Genomic DNA, 18,109 nt, shown 5'->3' with positions numbered 1-18,109 from the left:
ACTTGGTGTTTGGATCTCAGTGATGTTACCAAGCGTGCACCATGCACCACTATTCACAGGTGTTGTTATTGAGCAGTGGGTTGTGATCAAAGTTACATTGGTGATGTCTAATAGAAAGAAACAGACTCTCTGATGTCCTAAGTACATGACTGGTGCCTTGTCTTTTGCAATAGACTCCCCATCCAGAACACAAACCGAAGCATTGTTCCAACACTTGTCCTCCACCAATCTATACTGGCCTGGTGTACACAAGATATCTTGATTTCTATGAAGGCAGAGGGAAATATCAACCTGTTTCCACAATCCATTTTTCCTAATAACCTGAGGATGGTCTAATCTTGGATGTAATAGTGTGGATCCTCCAGTTAAAATACCAATTGAAGTGACCTTATATACAACCTCTAAAGGGGAACTCGTGTACGGAATTAGGGAAGAGGCATAACACGTTTCCACGTTGTGATTACTACAACCAATCCAAGCGTTGGCCCACCATTTAGAATTTGTGAATTTGAGGAGTTCAGGTAATGCAGCTGTGGCCTGAGATAGTAATTCAAATGGCCACTGCCCACTATATAAGGTTTGAATTGCCAACTTTATATTAGTTGATAGTTCCACCTGCCCTTGTGTACAGACCAGAGCCCAGGATATATTTCTCCCATAAGTCTGCATATTTTCAACGAACACCTTAAAATGCTGAATAATGTCCGTTGTTACTCCAATATTAGTATCTATGTGTCCTCGCTGTAGGTTGCTGATGACTTGATTAATTTCCCTCTGTACCTCGAACCCGTTTTTACTATTAGATGCTATGGCTGCAAGTTTGGCTCTTAAGACACTGATATCTGCCTGATTAATGAGTCCCATACCAGCTCCTACCCCACCCAATATTGTACTGAACATATCCCTTTTTCCTCTGTTCTTCCCAGTCCTAATCAAGTGATTGCTTGCCCTTGTGCTTCTAGGAATTAGCCATTGATAGAGGGAACGTACCTGATTTAGAGTATGCCCTGTACATGTTGGAAAATGGGTTCTGATTAGCCATTGAGAAATATTGAACCGCCATGTGACAAATGCATATTGAACACCACTAGCCATTGTCTGGGCAGAGTCTAGGTTAACTTGAAATGGTTGTCCTATCTCCAAATGTGAGGCCTGTTGAGCATTCTCAGAATCTTTGTTTGTGCATGGTCTAATATAATCTGGATTGGCATCAATAATATGCATAGCCCCAATCTCTATTTCTGGTGCACCACATGTCCAGTGACCAACCATCTCCTTATAAGTCTTATATGATTTGGACATTGTACCAATAATATAATTTTCACCACGCTGAATTGACATGCTCATGTCTGTGGTTCCACCAAGGCCTGTTTTACTATAAGCCAGGTTAATATTTTTTGGTATGAGCTTTGGGTGCATATTATCGTGCCAATAAATGCCACACATAAACAAATATTCTCCTTCTCTCAAGTTGTCACTAAATATTCCATATTGAATACCTTTCTGCTCACCTGCATTTGGCAAGTCAGACTCTTCTCCCAGCCAATAACCAGTATCATTCACATACACTGTTGCCATCATGAATGGTTGTAGTGATTCTGGCAAAATGTTTTGCGCACCATGTGTTAATTCAAGCCTTCCCATACTTGAACTATGATTTACCCTCCCAAAAGAGAAAACCACACTGTACTCGAATTGCCCACCCGGATTCTTATAAAATCTTTGAGAAGCATCTTTTCCCTCCGGAATGAGTCGCACTTTCCTACTCCTGACTTTGTGGCTATTATCACTTTGTGGCAAATCCATAGCTGTTACAGGTGATATAAATACTGCCTTTCCATGTTCACCATCTGGAAACATATGTGTGTCTTCATCCCCTGATTGTTCAAAATCATGCAATCCAATAGCATGGGTGATGCCAATCATCAACAAAATTGTTGTAATCTCCATATCCAGAATCCGGAAATTTCAGCCTGTTAATTCACGCTTCATGTAGGATCCTGGAATAAAGAACAAGAGAAGCATCACATTCTTATCAGTTATATTCTTTTACATTGATCTGCATGAACCCACATATCCATATCCCTTCTTTTCATGCATTTGACCCCTTTCTTACTGTCCACTCGTTTGACCTTTACAACCTGATCACTCAGTTTCACTGTCACCAGGAAAGGGCCCATCCAATTTGCATCCCATGAAGACTTAGGCACAAAGTTCTTTACCATTACCCTGTCTCCTACTTCTAGCTTAATCGGTGGCCTGCCAGATTCTTCTTTTGCCCTTGGTGCCATATTGGAGGCTGCAAAGTGCAGATATTTCTGTATTTGGTCCTGTAACTGTGTAAGGAATTTTTCTTTCTCGGCACTCTCCCTCATTGGTGTACTAAGCTGTGGGTCTGCAGGGTGGCACAGGTTCATTATCCTACCAGTCATTAATTGATATGGAGTGATTGAGGTTCCTCTTGCCTCTGTACCCCGTATGGCCATTAGAATTGTGGGTAAGTGGCATAACCAGTTATTTCCAGATTGTAATACCATTTTTTTAAGTCTTTCCTTTAGCGTTCTGTTCATTCTTTCTACCATCCCTGATGATTGGGGATGATATGGTACATGAAATTTCTGTTCAACATTCAACATCTCACACATGCCTGTCATGATCTTCCCTGTGAAATGTGTGCCCCTGTCTGATTCTATGACCTTAGGGAATCCCCACCTTGAGATGACCTCCCTCCATAGGGCTTTTGCTGTTGCTGCTGCAGTGTCTTTCCTCATGGGCAAAGCTTCCACCCATTTAGAAAACACATCAATTACCACCAGCAAATATCGGTACCCTCCAGGAGCGCTGGGCAAAGGACCAACAAAGTCAATTTGCAACCTTTCCCATGGTCCTTCTGCCAACGGTATCCTGGACAGCACAGGCCTTTGTCCTTTTGGTCTTGGGTTCATTTGAGCACAGATCAAACATTCTTGCATAACCCCCAGAACAGTGTCTTTCATGTTCTCCCACCAGTATTTTGCTTGAACAAATTTTAAGGTACCCTCAGTGCCCATATGACCTGTCAGTCTATGGTTTTCTTTTGCAATGTCCTTTTGATACTGACATGGTACCACAAATCTAGGGCCGTCTGAGGTTTCTCTAAGCAACAGATCATCCTGGAGAATGTAGTTTTGGGGTATAGGTGCTATCTCTTCCCTAATGGAGCATTTGATTTGCTGCAACTTAGGGTCTTTATCCTGCTCCGCTGCTAAGCATGGTGTTGGTGTTCTAACAATAGGCAGGCATTCAAGCTCTACATCGATTTTGTCTCTGTCCTCACTGTTATGTTCATCCCAGGCCTGCCTTCCCTCAATATCATAGGGAGTCCACCTGGCCCCCATGACTGCTGCTTCTTTTGCTAGCTTGTCTACCTCATTGTTGCCAACTGTAATTTCATCCATGCCCTTCTGATGTGCCTTTACCTTTATTATTGCTATTCTTTGTGGTTCTAAACAGGCTTTGTCCCAAATGCCCTTCAACACTGAACCATGCGCAAGTGTCTTGCCTGATGCATCACTAAATCCTCTTGTGTGCCACAAAGGCATGTACTCAGTTAGTGATCTAGTAACATAAGCACTATCAGAAAAGATAGCAATTGGGCCTGACTGAAAGTGAGAAATGGCTTCTCTTACCGCTTCCAACTCTGCTCTTTGAGCGGAGAAATTTCTTGGGCACTTGATGAGAACTCGTTCATAGGTCTGTGGACACCACATGGCGTACCCTGTGTGAAACTGTCCCTCTTCCCAATACCTAGATCCATCTACCCAAATTTTAAGATCTTCCTTTCCGGTTGTCAATCTAAACACTTCCTGTGTCTTAGTCCTATGCACCTCTCCACAATCATGTTTCTCGCCTTCGTATTGCATCAATTGTGGCAGCACATAGGAGGCACTGTGCGCTACAGTGATGTTTCTTGGTGTCAGATCTACCAGCCATCTAGCTACCCTTTGAGATGACACCCCACTGAGTGTCCGCTCCAAGAGCATCTTGATGGGAGTGTGAGGAGTTTGTAAGATGATTTTGGCAAACCCCACTATGTGTTCTGTAGCTATGACTGCCCAGTGCACTGCCAAAAGATTCCTGACACAGTCCTCAAATCCTATTTCCACAGGACTCAATAACCTTGATAGGTATCCAACAGGAACCCATTTACCTTGTCTCTCCTGCAGCAACACAGCCGTAATTGCTATCTTGGAGGCGTTAACCTGTATTGCAAATGGTAAATCTGGGTTTGGATTGCTTAGAGCAGGTGCCTGAGTGAGGCTGATCTTCAGCCTAACAAAAGCTTCCTCATGCTCTTGCATCCACTCAAGGGGGTCTGCTTCTCGTGTGTTCCCTTTCAAGAGTTCATAGAGCGGCTTGGCTTTCTCAGCAAACCCCTCTATGAAGTCCCTACAAAATCCAACCATTCCCAAAAATTGTCTGAGGGATGTTTTTGTGTTTGGCCTAGGTAATTTCTGTATAGTTTCACACTTGTTTGGGTCAGGAATCCTCCCCCCTTTTGAAACTATGACTCCCAAGAAGGTCACTGAATCCTTCATTAACTGGGCCTTAGTAGGATTTAACTTAAGGCCTGCATTTTCAAGAAGCGCCAACAACTCTTTCAGTAATACGTAGTGTTTTTCCTTGTTGTCAGTTTGGAGCAATATGTCATCCACATATTGTACAATACAGTCAGGCTCCGAAAATGACAACAATATCTCAACCATGCATTTATGGAAGTACGTTGAACTGGACTTGAAGCCCTGTGGCAACCGACAAAATGTGTACTGCTTCCCTTGAAATGTAAATGCAAATTTGTACTGGCAATCAGGATGTATGGGGATTGAAAAGTACCCATTTGAGATATCTATTGATGAGTACACCGTGGAAGATGGTTTTAGCGTTGTCATCATGTCGGGCATTTTGGCGACCACATTTGTAACAGGAGGGGTACACTTATTTAATGCCCTATAGTTCAGAGTAGGCCTCCAACCATTTGGTTTCTTGACTGGCCACAAGGGGGCGTTGTTTGTTGACTGACACTCCCTGATTACATTTTGGGCCAGTAATTCCTCCAGTATTTTTTTGATATATGGAATGGACTCAGGAGGTATTTTGTATTGCCTCTGGGGAGGGGGATCTGGGCCTTCTACCATCACTACCATGTTTGAAACTTTGCCACAATGAGTTTTTGATGTTGCCCACACCTTGTTATGTTGCCACAAAATATCAGCCAGTTGTCTGTCCTCAGTTTTTAACAATGCAGCAGGGTCCAGAGAGTCAGTACTTTTGATCGCATCAATTCCATAGTTGTCAGTAATCATCCTAAGGCAGCCTTTGTATCGTGATCCTTTCCACAACATCCAATTACACAGATCAACAACAAGCCCATGATCTCTCATCACATCTGAGCCAATAATGGTACCTTCGTGTGTTGGAGATAGGTACAGACTATGCTCCACACCTAGGTTTCCCATGTTTATATTTATAGGCACAGATTGTTTAGAGGGTACCAGCTGTCCACCAAAGCCTCTTAGGAAAATGTGTTTACCATTAGGGTTCACAGTCAAATCCAAATTAGTCAAACTTACGGCTGCCCCCGTATCCATTAAAATCTTTGTACGATGGCCCCCTACCGTACCCTGGATACGTGGTCTACCGCCCTTGTCCCTATCTAGCTGGCACACTAGGGACAACACAGGGGCCTGACATCCCTATTGTTTCATATAAGGATTTGTTGGAGGTGGGGCCTTTAATTCATCTGGCATCTCTGCTATTGCTTTGCCTATCCTCCTGATCTCCTTCAAAAGTGGACCATATAATGTAGCTTCAGGAGTCTGAGGTACTCTATCAGCTTCATTATTTAATCCTTGCTTTTGTTGCAGTTTTTTTGGTATCAAATCTTTGCTGTTACCTTTCCTAGTACTTCTGCACTCTCTCATAGTATGACCCATATTTCCACACTTGTAACACTTTCCCATAAATCTCACTTTGCCTTCATTCTTAACTACCTCTGATATTCTCTTTTGGGGCTTGCTGTCATGACTAGTCTCCTGAATCCAGTCCTTTAAGATATTCAAAAAGGCTTGATAGGAATTTGCATTCCTTAAGGCAACCTTTGTTGGATAGTCAACAAAAGTGCATTTATTAGCCATTGAATAGAGAAAACTGCTGTCGTCAGGAGACATGTCAGGACAGTTATAGGTAGCACGAAATATGGTCAAATATTCACTGCAGAAAATAATTGGGTCATCCCCTCTCTTTAACTTAGCATTCTCTAGGGCATTGGTACCTCTGGTATCTCTTCCTCCCATCACTCTATGCAACTCTTTCAGCCTATCATTTGCATTTCCCCAGTTGGAGTTGAGTTCTGCAGATAATCCTTTGTGAGTGCCCACAGGAGGCTGCAACTTCTCACAAAGCTGAGATGGGAGCCATACACGAAATAAGTCACATGCATCTCTATTGTTGAGATTATACTGCGTAACCACAGCTTCCAACCTATTGGAAAGACTAATGGGTGAGGCACTTGTATCAAATTTCCCCAAAATTTGGCATAGGTTTGTTTTGTCCTGTATAGAGAGTGTTGTGGATTGGACACGATTGCTACCATGAATATGCAAACTATCCCTTCTTTGTCTACTTCCATCTGATACAGGAATAAAGAGAGAGGAACTATGATCTGGGGTCGATTGTAGATCATCTGCAGTGCAAATAGGCTGCTCCTCCCCCCATTTCCTATCTCTTTTCTCCTGTTCAGGGGAACCATACATTTGTGTTTGATTGCCACAATAACAATTATTAACTTTTACATTTTCCTGAGGTCTCAAGGTCCCACTGCAATGCTCTTTATGAACCAATTGTTTATTAGCATCATGTAACTGATTCTTAAGTGCTCTCACAACATCATCATTCTTTGCTTCTTTTTCTCCTAATGATGCAATTTGTAGATCTCTAAGCCTACATCTTTCCTCATATTCCTGTATTTCATCCTCCAAATCACAATTCTGTTGAACCAGTCTGTCCACTTCCTCTCTGAGCTCTTCACACTCACAACCATCACTTCCAGCACTAGCAATAGCCACAGTAATATCCTGTTCAACCTTATCCAGCTCACACCTTAACTGAGCCTTTTCAGAATACCATTGCAATTCCTTTTGTTCTGCAATCTCTTTCATTTTCATTAACATACACAACATATTAGCTAATTTCTCTTTCTTTGCTTTTTTACTCGCCTTTCTATGTTTGCTACTCGCATTCTGCTCATCACATTGTTTCATAATATCATTAAACTGGTGTGTCAATGCATCATCTGTACAAATCTTAAAACTAGCAGATGCATACTTTCCAACAAATTGATTTACAATTTCCATTTTTACCTACAATTCCTAGAACTACAGATAACAATAACTAGATATCACCAACTTACTATAGCCAGTAAATGATAATACGCAAAGAAACAAAGATATCTCAAATAACTACTATAGCCAGTAAATGATAATACACAAAGAAACAAAGATATACCAAATAAACTACTATAGCCAGTAAATGATAATACACAAAGAAACAAAGATATCTCAAATAATTACTATATTATTGAGTAATAACTTACTACAAATAAACACAAAATTACTACAAACAGTAAATGACAATTTACTACACCAGGGACAAAGATTTCACATAATCCTCCCTACGGTAATTCACACTCCAAAATCACTTTCAGAGTCTCATGACCTTACCAATTCCTGACTGACCGTACCTCATATACCTGATCAACTACCGATCCAAGATCCAGGCCAAGAGTGATCTCCTATTGAGGCATAAGGCTACTTCCCCTTAACATGAGGTTCAGAGAGCTTACTCTCCCTCACTTTCCTCGCAGAGATGTCTGGTTTTATCCTTTAGATCCTATAAGTACTTCAGTCAACAGGGTACTAACCCTAACTTGCCGGCAACAATTAACACTTTAACAATTATACAGGCCTGAACTTCATAGACTATCAACAACACACATAACATAACATTGCTTATATAAGATACAAGTAAAGGAACTTATACTCACCAATTAAACGCGTCCGCTCATTGATGCAGTGTTTTCCAGAAATTCGGGTTGATTTCTCAGGTGTCTTTTAGTATCCACGAACCAGCATGCTACTTATCCACCAAGGATATTTCCCCTCGCTCTGTCTCTCTTGAAGTGGTTTTGGTCTGGTCACCATGCAGGATACTCCTTGGACTTTCAGGAACTGGATAAAGCAGATTTGAACGTCTGGGTTCTTCGTAGAGTATTGTATTCCACGGTCCCATCTGGGGTGCCAAATGTTGTATCTGTTGTAATCTGCTACCTACTCTATCCTGAATTAGTCTTTGAAATATGAGGAATCCAGACTTTAAGAAATAGCTTATTTACTTAGCAAAAGGAAAAATAACATGAAATGCTACAAAGCAAAATAAAATAAAGTATATAGCAAAACCTCCCTTCAATGTCCTATACTTGGTAAAGAATATAAGCATTAATAAACATATAAAATATAAAACCTAGTATCTAGATCTAATACTAATCTACTGCCATACAATTTAGCCTAGTATATATATCACATCAAACCACATTCACACCCATAACTCCACCCTTTGCTCCGGTATTGTCCGGCCTTCTTTGTTATAATCTCTCCAATCAACTCGCAGTAACCAGATACGGGTCAGTCTCTGAATATTGTTGCAGTAGGTACATCTTCCTGTGGATGGCGCCCTTGTACCTCAGATAAGTCAATGGGAATTACACCTTGATCGGGTGACAGGATGTCTACTCCATTACAAATGCAAGTCCTTGGGATTCACACCTTGATGCCAACAGGATGTTCACTCCATTATAGATGCGTAGTCCATTGTGTGCGACACCGCAGGGGCTGCTTTCATCTCCTCAGGACAGGAGGCTCACTTTTATCCTTGTGGTTCAGCATTGTTGTTTATGGCTTCCCAACAGTTTAAAACCAAATGTTCAGGCTTATCAATACTGCTGCTTACAATAGGATCAAACAAGATGTCCAGATGCCAGGCCTATTGACATTTCTATTTACACCTGGGGGAGAAAGCATATTCACTCCCCATATCCTGTCTTCCCACCATATCTGATTGTATCAGTCCAATGTTGACTTCCAACATACTGTATGCATCGCTGCTCACTACATTGGCCGGCCATATTGCTCTTGACCTGTTGCATATTGTACTGCATGCATCGCTGCTCACTACATTGGCGGCCATATTGCTCTTGACCTGTTGCCTATTGTACTGTATGCATCGCTGCTCACTACATTGGCCGCCCATATTGCTCTTGACCTGTCGCATATTGTACTGTATGCATCGCTGCTCACTACATTGGCCGCCCATATTGCTCTTGACCTGTCGCATATTGTACTGCATGCATCGCTGCTCACTACATTGGCGGCCATATTGCTCTTGACCTGTTGCATATTGTACTGTATGCATCGCTGCTCACTGCATTGGCGGCCATATTGCTTATGACCTGTCGCATATTGTACTGTATGCATCGCTGCACACTACATTGGCGGCCATATTGCTCTTGACCTGTCGTATATTGTACTGTATGCATCGCTGCACACTACATTGGTGGCCAAATTGCTCTTGACCTGTTGCATATTGTACTGCATGCATCGCTGCTCACTACATTGGTGTCCATATTGCTCTTGACCTGTCGCATATTATACTGTATGCATCACTGCTCACTACATTGACCGGCCATATTGCTCTTGACCTGTCGCATATTGTACTGTATGCATCGCTGCTTACTACATTGGCCGGCCATATTGCTCTTGACCTGTTGCATATTGTACTGTATGCATCGCTGCACACTACATTGGCCGGCCATATTGCTCTTGACGTGTTGCATATTGTACTGTATGCATCGCTGCTCACTACATTGGCGGCCATATTGCTCTTGACCTGTTGCATATTGTACTGTATGCATCGCTGCTCACTACATTGGCGGCCATATTGCTTATGACCTGTCGCATATTGTACTGTATGCATCTCTGCTCACTACATTGGTGGCCATATTGCTCTTGACCTGTTGCCTATTGTACTGTATGCATCGCTGCTCACTACATTTGCCGGCCATATTGCTCTTGACGTGTTGCATATTGTACTGCATGCATCGCTGCTCACTACATTGGCGGCCATATTGCTCTTGACCTGTCGCATATTGTACTGTATGCATCGCTGCTCACTACATTGGCGGCCATATTGCTTATGACCTGTCGCATATTGTACTGTATGCATCGCTGCACACTACATTGGTGGCCATATTGCTCTTGACCTGTCGCATATTGTACTGTATACATCGCTGCTCACTACATTGGTCGGCCATATTGCTCTTGACCTGTTGCATATTGTACTGCATGCATCGCTGCTCACTACATTGGCGCCCATATTGCTCTTGACCTGTTGCATATTGTACTGTATGCATCGCTGCTCACTACATTGGTGGCCATATTGCTTATGACCTGTCGCATATTGTACTGTATGCATCGCTGCACACTACATTGGCGGCCATATTGTTCTTGACCTGTCGTATATTGTACTGTATGCATCGCTGCACACTACATTGGTGGCCAAATTGCTCTTGACCTGCTGCATATTGTACTGTATGCATCGCTGCTCACTACATTGGTGGCCATATTGCTCTTGACCTGTCGCGTATTATATTGTATGCATCACTGCTCACTACATTGACCGGCCATATTGCTCTTGACCTGTCGCATATTGTACTGTATGCATCGCTGCTTACTACATTGGCCGGCCATATTGCTCTTGACCTGTTGCATATTGTACTGTATGCATCGCTGCTCACTACATTGGCCGGCCATATTGCTCTTGACCTGTTGCATATTGTACTGCATGCATCGCTGCTCACTACATTGGTGGCCATATTGCTCTTGACCTGTTGCATATTGTACTGTATGCATCGCTGCTCACTACATTGGCGGCCATATTGCTTATGACCTGTCGCATATTGTACTGTATGCATCTCTGCACACTACATTGGTGGCCATATTGCTCTTGACCTGTCGCGTATTATACTGTATGCATCACTGCTCACTACATTGACCGGCCATATTGCTCTTGACCTGTCGCATATTGTACTGTATGCATCGCTGCTTACTACATTGGCCGGCCATATTGCTCTTGACCTGTTGCATATTGTACTGTATGCATCGCTGCTCACTACATTGGCCGGCCATATTGCTCTTGACCTGTTGCATATTGTACTGCATGCATCGCTGCTCACTACATTGGTGGCCATATTGCTCTTGACCTGTCGCATATTGTACTGTATGCATCGCTGCACACTACATTGGCCGGCCATATTGCTCTTGACGTGTTGCATATTGTACTGCATGCATCGCTGCTCACTACATTGGCGGCCATATTGCTCTTGACCTGTCGCATATTGTACTGTATGCATCGCTGCTTACTACATTGGCGGCCATATTGCTTATGACCTGTCGCATATTGTACTGTATGCATCGCTGCACACTACATTGGCCGGCCATATTGCTTATGACCTGTCGCATATTGTACTGTATGCATCGCTGCTCACTACATTGGCAGCCATATTGCTCTTGACGTGTTGCATATTGTACTGTATGCATCGCTGCACACTACATTGGTGGCCATATTACTCTTGACCTGTCGCATATTATACTGTATGCATCACTGCTCACTGCATTGGCCGGCCATATTGCTCTTGACCTGTTGCATATTGTACTGCATGCATCGCTGCTCGCTACATTGGCGGCCATATTGCTCTTGACCTGTTGCATATTGTACTGTATGCATCGCTGCTCACTACATTGGTGGCCATATTGCTCTTGACCTGTGTCATATTGTACTGTATGCATCGCTGCTCACTACATTGGCCGGCCATATTGCTCTCGACCTGTTGCATATTGTACTGCATGCATCGCTGCACACTACATTGGCAGCCATATTGCTCTTGACGTGTTGCATATTGTACTGTATGCATCGCTGCTCACTACATTGGTGGCCATATTACTCTTGACCTGTCGCATATTATACTGTATGCATCACTGCTCACTGCATTGGCCGGCCATATTGCTCTTGACCTGTTGCATATTGTACTGCATGCATCGCTGCTCGCTACATTGGCGGCCATATTGCTCTTGACCTGTTGCATATTGTACTGTATGCATCACTGCTCACTACTTTGGCCGGCCATATTGCTCTTGACCTGTTGCATATTGTACTGTATGCATCGCTGCTCACTACATTGGTGGCCATATTGCTCTTGACCTGTGTCATATTGTACTGTATGCATCGCTGCTCACTACATTGGCCGGCCATATTGCTCTTGACCTGTTGCATATTGTACTGCATGCATCGCTGCACACTACATTGGTGGCCATATTGCTCTTGACCTGTGTCATATTGTACTGTATGCATCGCTGCTCACTACATTGGTGGCCATATTGCTCTTGACCTGTGTCATATTGTACCGTATGCATCATTGCTCACTACATTGCCCCACCTGGATGCCCTCGAGCTGTTGTAGTGAAGGGCAGGTTCACAATTTTACCCTTGGACTCAAGGATTCATCTATAACCACTCGCGCCTCTATCTGAGCAGAGCCGTGTGTTGCAGAGCAGAGGTGAATGTGTGCAGAGGGTTGAGGGGGAGTGGACAGATCACACCGGGATGTGTTAAATGTTTATTATTGTTATTTTTATATATTGTTGATTTATATTATTATATATTAACTGTAATATTATTGTAATATAAACTACATTTTCACCCTACAGGACAGTGACCCCTCACATATCATTTCCGGGCCGGACGATACGCTCCGCAGTCACCTGCTGGTGTTTCAGGCTGAAAAATCGCGAAGAGAGAATTGTGTGGTGAATGTGGAGAATAAGGAATGAAGATCCGACCCGCCCGATGGCTCCAAATGTTCTGCAAATGTATTAATCATGTAACGCTACGAAATATATAGGAGGAGCTTTAATTCTGATGATTGGCTAGTGGACTATGGTGATGACCCGTCCAGTCCGGTGATGATCCATGCACTACGGTGATGACCCATGCACTACGGTGATGACCTGTCCAGTATGGTGATGACCCATGCACTACGGTGATGACCTGTCCAGTATGGTGATGACCCATGCACTACGGTGATGACCTGTCCAGTATGGTGATGACTGCTGCCACTTTTGGGGTTTCCACATTTCATAATTTTAGAATAATATAATCTGTGCGTCACAGTACGGGCCAAGACCGGGATTGCAGCTTTGTTCCCTTAAATGAGGATGAGCTAAAGGCACTTACTACATGTGTGGGGCCCCTGATACTAAAGGTCCCGTTACCTGCACATTCTTCTTTTTTTATAACTTTTTAATTAAAAAGAAATAGAAACCTAGAGAATGGGATCAGTCGGTGGTCAAGGTACCGCCTGAACTGTTCTAGACAAACTAAGCTTCAGACATGTGCCTACAGCGCCTCCTTGTGGAAGCTTCAGACATGTGCCTACAGCGCCACCTTGTGGAAGCTTCAGACATGTGCCTACAGCACCACCTTGTGGAAGCTTCAGACATGTGCCTACAGCGCCTCCTTGTGGAAGCTTCAGACATGTGCCTACAGCACCACCTTGTGGAAGCTTCAGACATGTGCCTACAGCGCCTCCTTGTGGAAGCTTCAGACATGTGCCTACAGCGCCTCCTTGTGGAAGCTTCAGACATGTGCCTACAGCACCACCTTGTGGAAGCTTCAGACATGTGCCTACAGCGCCTCCTTGTGGAAGCTTCAGACATGTGCCTACAGCACCACCTTGTGGAAGCTTCAGACATGTGCCTACAGCACCACCTTGTGGAAGCTTCAGACATGTGCCTACAGCGCCTCCTTGTGGAAGCTTCAGACATGTGCCTACAGCACCACCTTGTGGAAGCTTCAGACATGTGCCTACAGCGCCTCCTTGTGGAAGCTTCAGACATGTGCCTACAGCACCACCTTGTGGAAGCTTCAGACATGTGCCTACAGCGCCTCCTTGTGGAAGCTTCAGACATGTGCCTACAGCGCCTCCTTGTGGAAGCTTCAGACATGTGCCTACAGCGCCTCCTTGTGGAAGCTTCAGACATGTGCCTACAGCACCACCTTGTGGAAGCTTCAGACATGTGCCTACAGCGCCTCCTTGTGGAAGCTTCAGACATGTGCCTACAGCGCCTCCTTGTGGAAGCTTCAGACATGTGCCTACAGCGCCTCCGTGTGGAAGCTTCAGACATGTGCCTACAGCGCCTCCTTGTGGAAGCTTCAGACATGTGCCTACAGCGCCTCCTTGTGGAAGCTTCAGACATGTGCCTACAGCGCCTCCTTGTGGAAGCTTCAGACATGTGCCTACAGCGCCTCCGTGTGGAAGCTTCAGACATGTGCCTACAGCGCCTCCTTGTGGAAGCTTCAGACATGTGCCTACAGCGCCTCCTTGTGGAAGCTTCAGACATGTGCCTACAGCGCCTCCTTGTGGAAGCTTCAGACATGTGCCTACAGCGCCTCCGTGTGGAAGCTTCAGACATGTGCCTACAGCGCCTCCTTGTGGAAGCTTCAGACATGTGCCTACAGCGCCTCCGTGTGGAAGCTTCAGACATGTGCCTACAGCGCCTCCGTGTGGAAGCTTCAGACATGTGCCTACAGCGCCTCCGTGTGGAAGCTTTAGACATGTGCCTACAGCGCCTCCTTGTGGAAGCTTCAGACATGTGCCTACAGCGCCTCCGTGTGGAAGCTTCAGACATGTGCCTACAGCGCCTCCTTGTGGAAGCTTCAGACATGTGCCTACAGCACCACCTTGTGGAAGCTTCAGACATGTGCCTACAGCGCCTCCTTGTGGAAGCTTCAGACATGTGCCTACAGCGCCTCCTTGTGGAAGCTTCAGACATGTGCCTACAGCGCCTCCTTGTGGAAGCTTCAGACATGTGCCTACAGCGCCTCCTTGTGGAAGCTTCAGACATGTGCCTACAGCACCACCTTGTGGAAGCTTCAGACATGTGCCTACAGCACCACCTTGTGGAAGCTTCAGACATGTGCCTACAGCGCCTCCTTGTGGAAGCTTCAGACATGTGCCTACAGCGCCACCTTGTGGAAGCTTCAGACATGTGCCTACAGCACCACCTTGTGGAAGCTTCAGACATGTGCCTACAGCGCCTCCGTGTGGAAGCTTCAGACATGTGCCTACAGCGCCTCCGTGTGGAAGCTTCAGACATGTGCCTACAGCGCCTCCGTGTGGAAGCTTCAGACATGTGCCTACAGCGCCTCCGTGTGGAAGCTTCAGACATGTGCCTACAGCACCACCTTGTGGAAGCTTCAGACATGTGCCTACAGCGCCTCCTTGTGGAAGCTTTAGACATGTGCCTACAGCGCCTCCTTGTGGAAGCTTCAGACATGTGCCTACAGCGCCTCCTTGTGGAAGCTTCAGACATGTGCCTACAGCACCACCTTGTGGAAGCTTCAGACATGTGCCTACAGCGCCTCCTTGTGGAAGCTTCAGACATGTGCCTACAGCGCCTCCTTGTGGAAGCTTCAGACATGTGCCTACAGCACCACCTTGTGGAAGCTTCAGACATGTGCCTACAGCGCCTCCTTGTGGAAGCTTCAGACATGTGCCTACAGCGCCTCCTTGTGGAAGCTTCAGACATGTGCCTACAGCGCCACCTTGTGGAAGCTTCAGACATGTGCCTACAGCGCCTCCTTGTGGAAGCTTCAGACATGTGCCTACAGCGCCTCCGTGTGGAAGCTTCAGACATGTGCCTACAGCACCACCTTGTGGAAGCTTCAGACATGTGCCTACAGCGCCTCCTTGTGGAAGCTTCAGACATGTGCCTACAGCACCACCTTGTGGAAGCTTCAGACATGTGCCTACAGCGCCTCCTTGTGGAAGCTTCAGACATGTGCCTACAGCGCCTCCGTGTGGAAGCTTTAGACATGTGCCTACAGCGCCTCCTTGTGGAAGCTTCAGACATGTGCCTACAGCGCCACCTTGTGGAAGCTTCAGACATGTGCCTACAGCGCCTCCTTGTGGAAGCTTCAGACATGTGCCTACAGCGCCTCCTTGTGGAAGCTTGACATGTGCCTACAGCGCCTCCTTGTGGAAGCTTCAGACATGTGCCTACAGCGCCTCCTTGTGGAAGCTTCAGACATGTGCCTACAGCGCCTCCTTGTGGAAGCTTCAGACATGTGCCTACAGCGCCTCCTTGTGGAAGCTTCAGACATGTGCCTACAGCGCCTCCTTGTGGAAGCTTCAGACATGTGCCTACAGCGCCTCCTTGTGGAAGCTTCAGACATGTGCCTACAGCGCCTCCTTGTGGAAGCTTCAGACATGTGCCTACAGCGCCTCCGTGTGGAAGCTTCAGACATGTGCCTACAGCACCACCTTGTGGAAGCTTCAGACATGTGCCTACAGCGCCTCCGTGTGGAAGCTTCAGACATGTGCCTACAGCGCCTCCGTGTGGAAGCTTCAGACATGTGCCTACAGCGCCTCCTTGTGGAAGCTTCAGACATGTGCCTACAGCACCACCTTGTGGAAGCTTCAGACATGTGCCTACAGCGCCTCCTTGTGGAAGCTTCAGACATGTGCCTACAGCACCACCTTGTGGAAGCTTCAGACATGTGCCTACAGCGCCTCCTTGTGGAAGCTTCAGACATGTGCCTACAGCGCCTCCGTGTGGAAGCTTTAGACATGTGCCTACAGCGCCTCCTTGTGGAAGCTTCAGACATGTGCCTACAGCACCACCTTGTGGAATCTTCAGACATGTGCCTACAGCGCCTCCTTGTGGAAGCTTCAGACATGTGCCTACAGCACCACCTTGTGGAAGCTTCAGACATGTGCCTACAGCGCCTCCTTGTGGAAGCTTCAGACATGTGCCTACAGCGCCTCCGTGTGGAAGCTTCAGACATGTGCCTACAGCACCACCTTGTGGAAGCTTCAGACATGTGCCTACAGCGCCTCCGTGTGGAAGCTTCAGACATGTGCCTACAGCGCCTCCGTGTGGAAGCTGCAGACATGTGCCTACAGCGCCTCCTTGTGGAAGCTTCAGACATGTGCCCAGGTGAGGATCATGTTCTCTGTATTGTGAAGACTTTGCTTGTTTTGTCTTGTAATAAAATGATTATTTGCAGTTCTCTCCTAATTTTGTGTATTTTATTAACAAGCCCCTCCCCCACAGGCCGCGCTCTTTTCCCTTTTATGACATTTCATTTTTTTCTGTCTGGATTTTTTTCTCATTCGGTTATTTATACAATTTAATCATTTGTTCTGTGATACATCCGACTTTATATTTATGTTAAAAATTATTATAATTATTACTATTTTAAGTTATTTTATATTGTCCAATGAGTGATGTAGAAGGCTCGGCAGGGAGGGAGGAGGCGCTGCAGCAGCTCAGCCTCTTCAACTTAACAAAGAGCGATCAGAAAAGAGAAGATTAACCCCCGGGATCTGCAGCTCTGGACCGGCCGACTGATTCCATTCAGTTTGGTTATTTTGCCTGCAGTGTCCCCTGGAGGAGAAATGTGGTATTACATGCCGGCCTTTCACATGAGCAGATAGAGACCTGGAGACAATTGTTAGTCCCTTCCGATACAGAACAAAAACCACAAAGATCCTAAAATAACCTAAAGATTACGGAGAAAATTACCGAATGAGGATCGGACAAATCTCCTGAATTGTGATTCAATAGAATAATGACCCCGTCCTGGACACAAATGACAAATGTGACAATAAGGACGTGCTATACTGAGGGGCGTCCGGCAGTCACCGGGGACTCCAGTCATCAGTCTATATCTATAGGATGAGGATCATGGAGGACAAAAAGCAGAGGAGAGAGATGACTCTGCAGACAACCCCCCCTTCCCCGGACTGTAGACAACGACCCCCCCCCCCCTTCCCCGGACTGTAGACAACCTCTCCCCCCCCCCCTTCCCCGGACTGTAGACAACCTCCCCCCCCCTTCCCCGGACTGTAGACAACCTCCCCCCCCCCTTCCCCAGACTGTAGACAACCTCCCCCCCCCCT

The 18,109-nt window shown here is 45.7% G+C and overlaps 1 protein-coding gene across 1 annotated transcript; it reads right to left on the bottom strand.

Moving 5' to 3' along the window:
• Positions 1 to 5,148: 5,148 nt before the first annotated feature.
• LOC130329597 (posterior protein-like) lies at positions 5,149 to 7,391 on the bottom strand. The gene has a single exon (XM_056553504.1). It carries the CDS (start codon positions 7,389 to 7,391, stop codon positions 5,733 to 5,735), a length of 1,659 nt encoding a protein of 552 aa, XP_056409479.1. The 3' UTR covers positions 5,149 to 5,732.
• Positions 7,392 to 18,109: the final 10,718 nt, after the last annotated feature.

Source organism: Hyla sarda, unplaced genomic scaffold (genome assembly GCF_029499605.1).
Source record: "Hyla sarda isolate aHylSar1 unplaced genomic scaffold, aHylSar1.hap1 scaffold_319, whole genome shotgun sequence".
NCBI classification, from domain to species: Eukaryota; Metazoa; Chordata; class Amphibia; order Anura; family Hylidae; genus Hyla; species Hyla sarda.
This window is presented reverse-complemented; position numbering and strand designations above follow the sequence as displayed.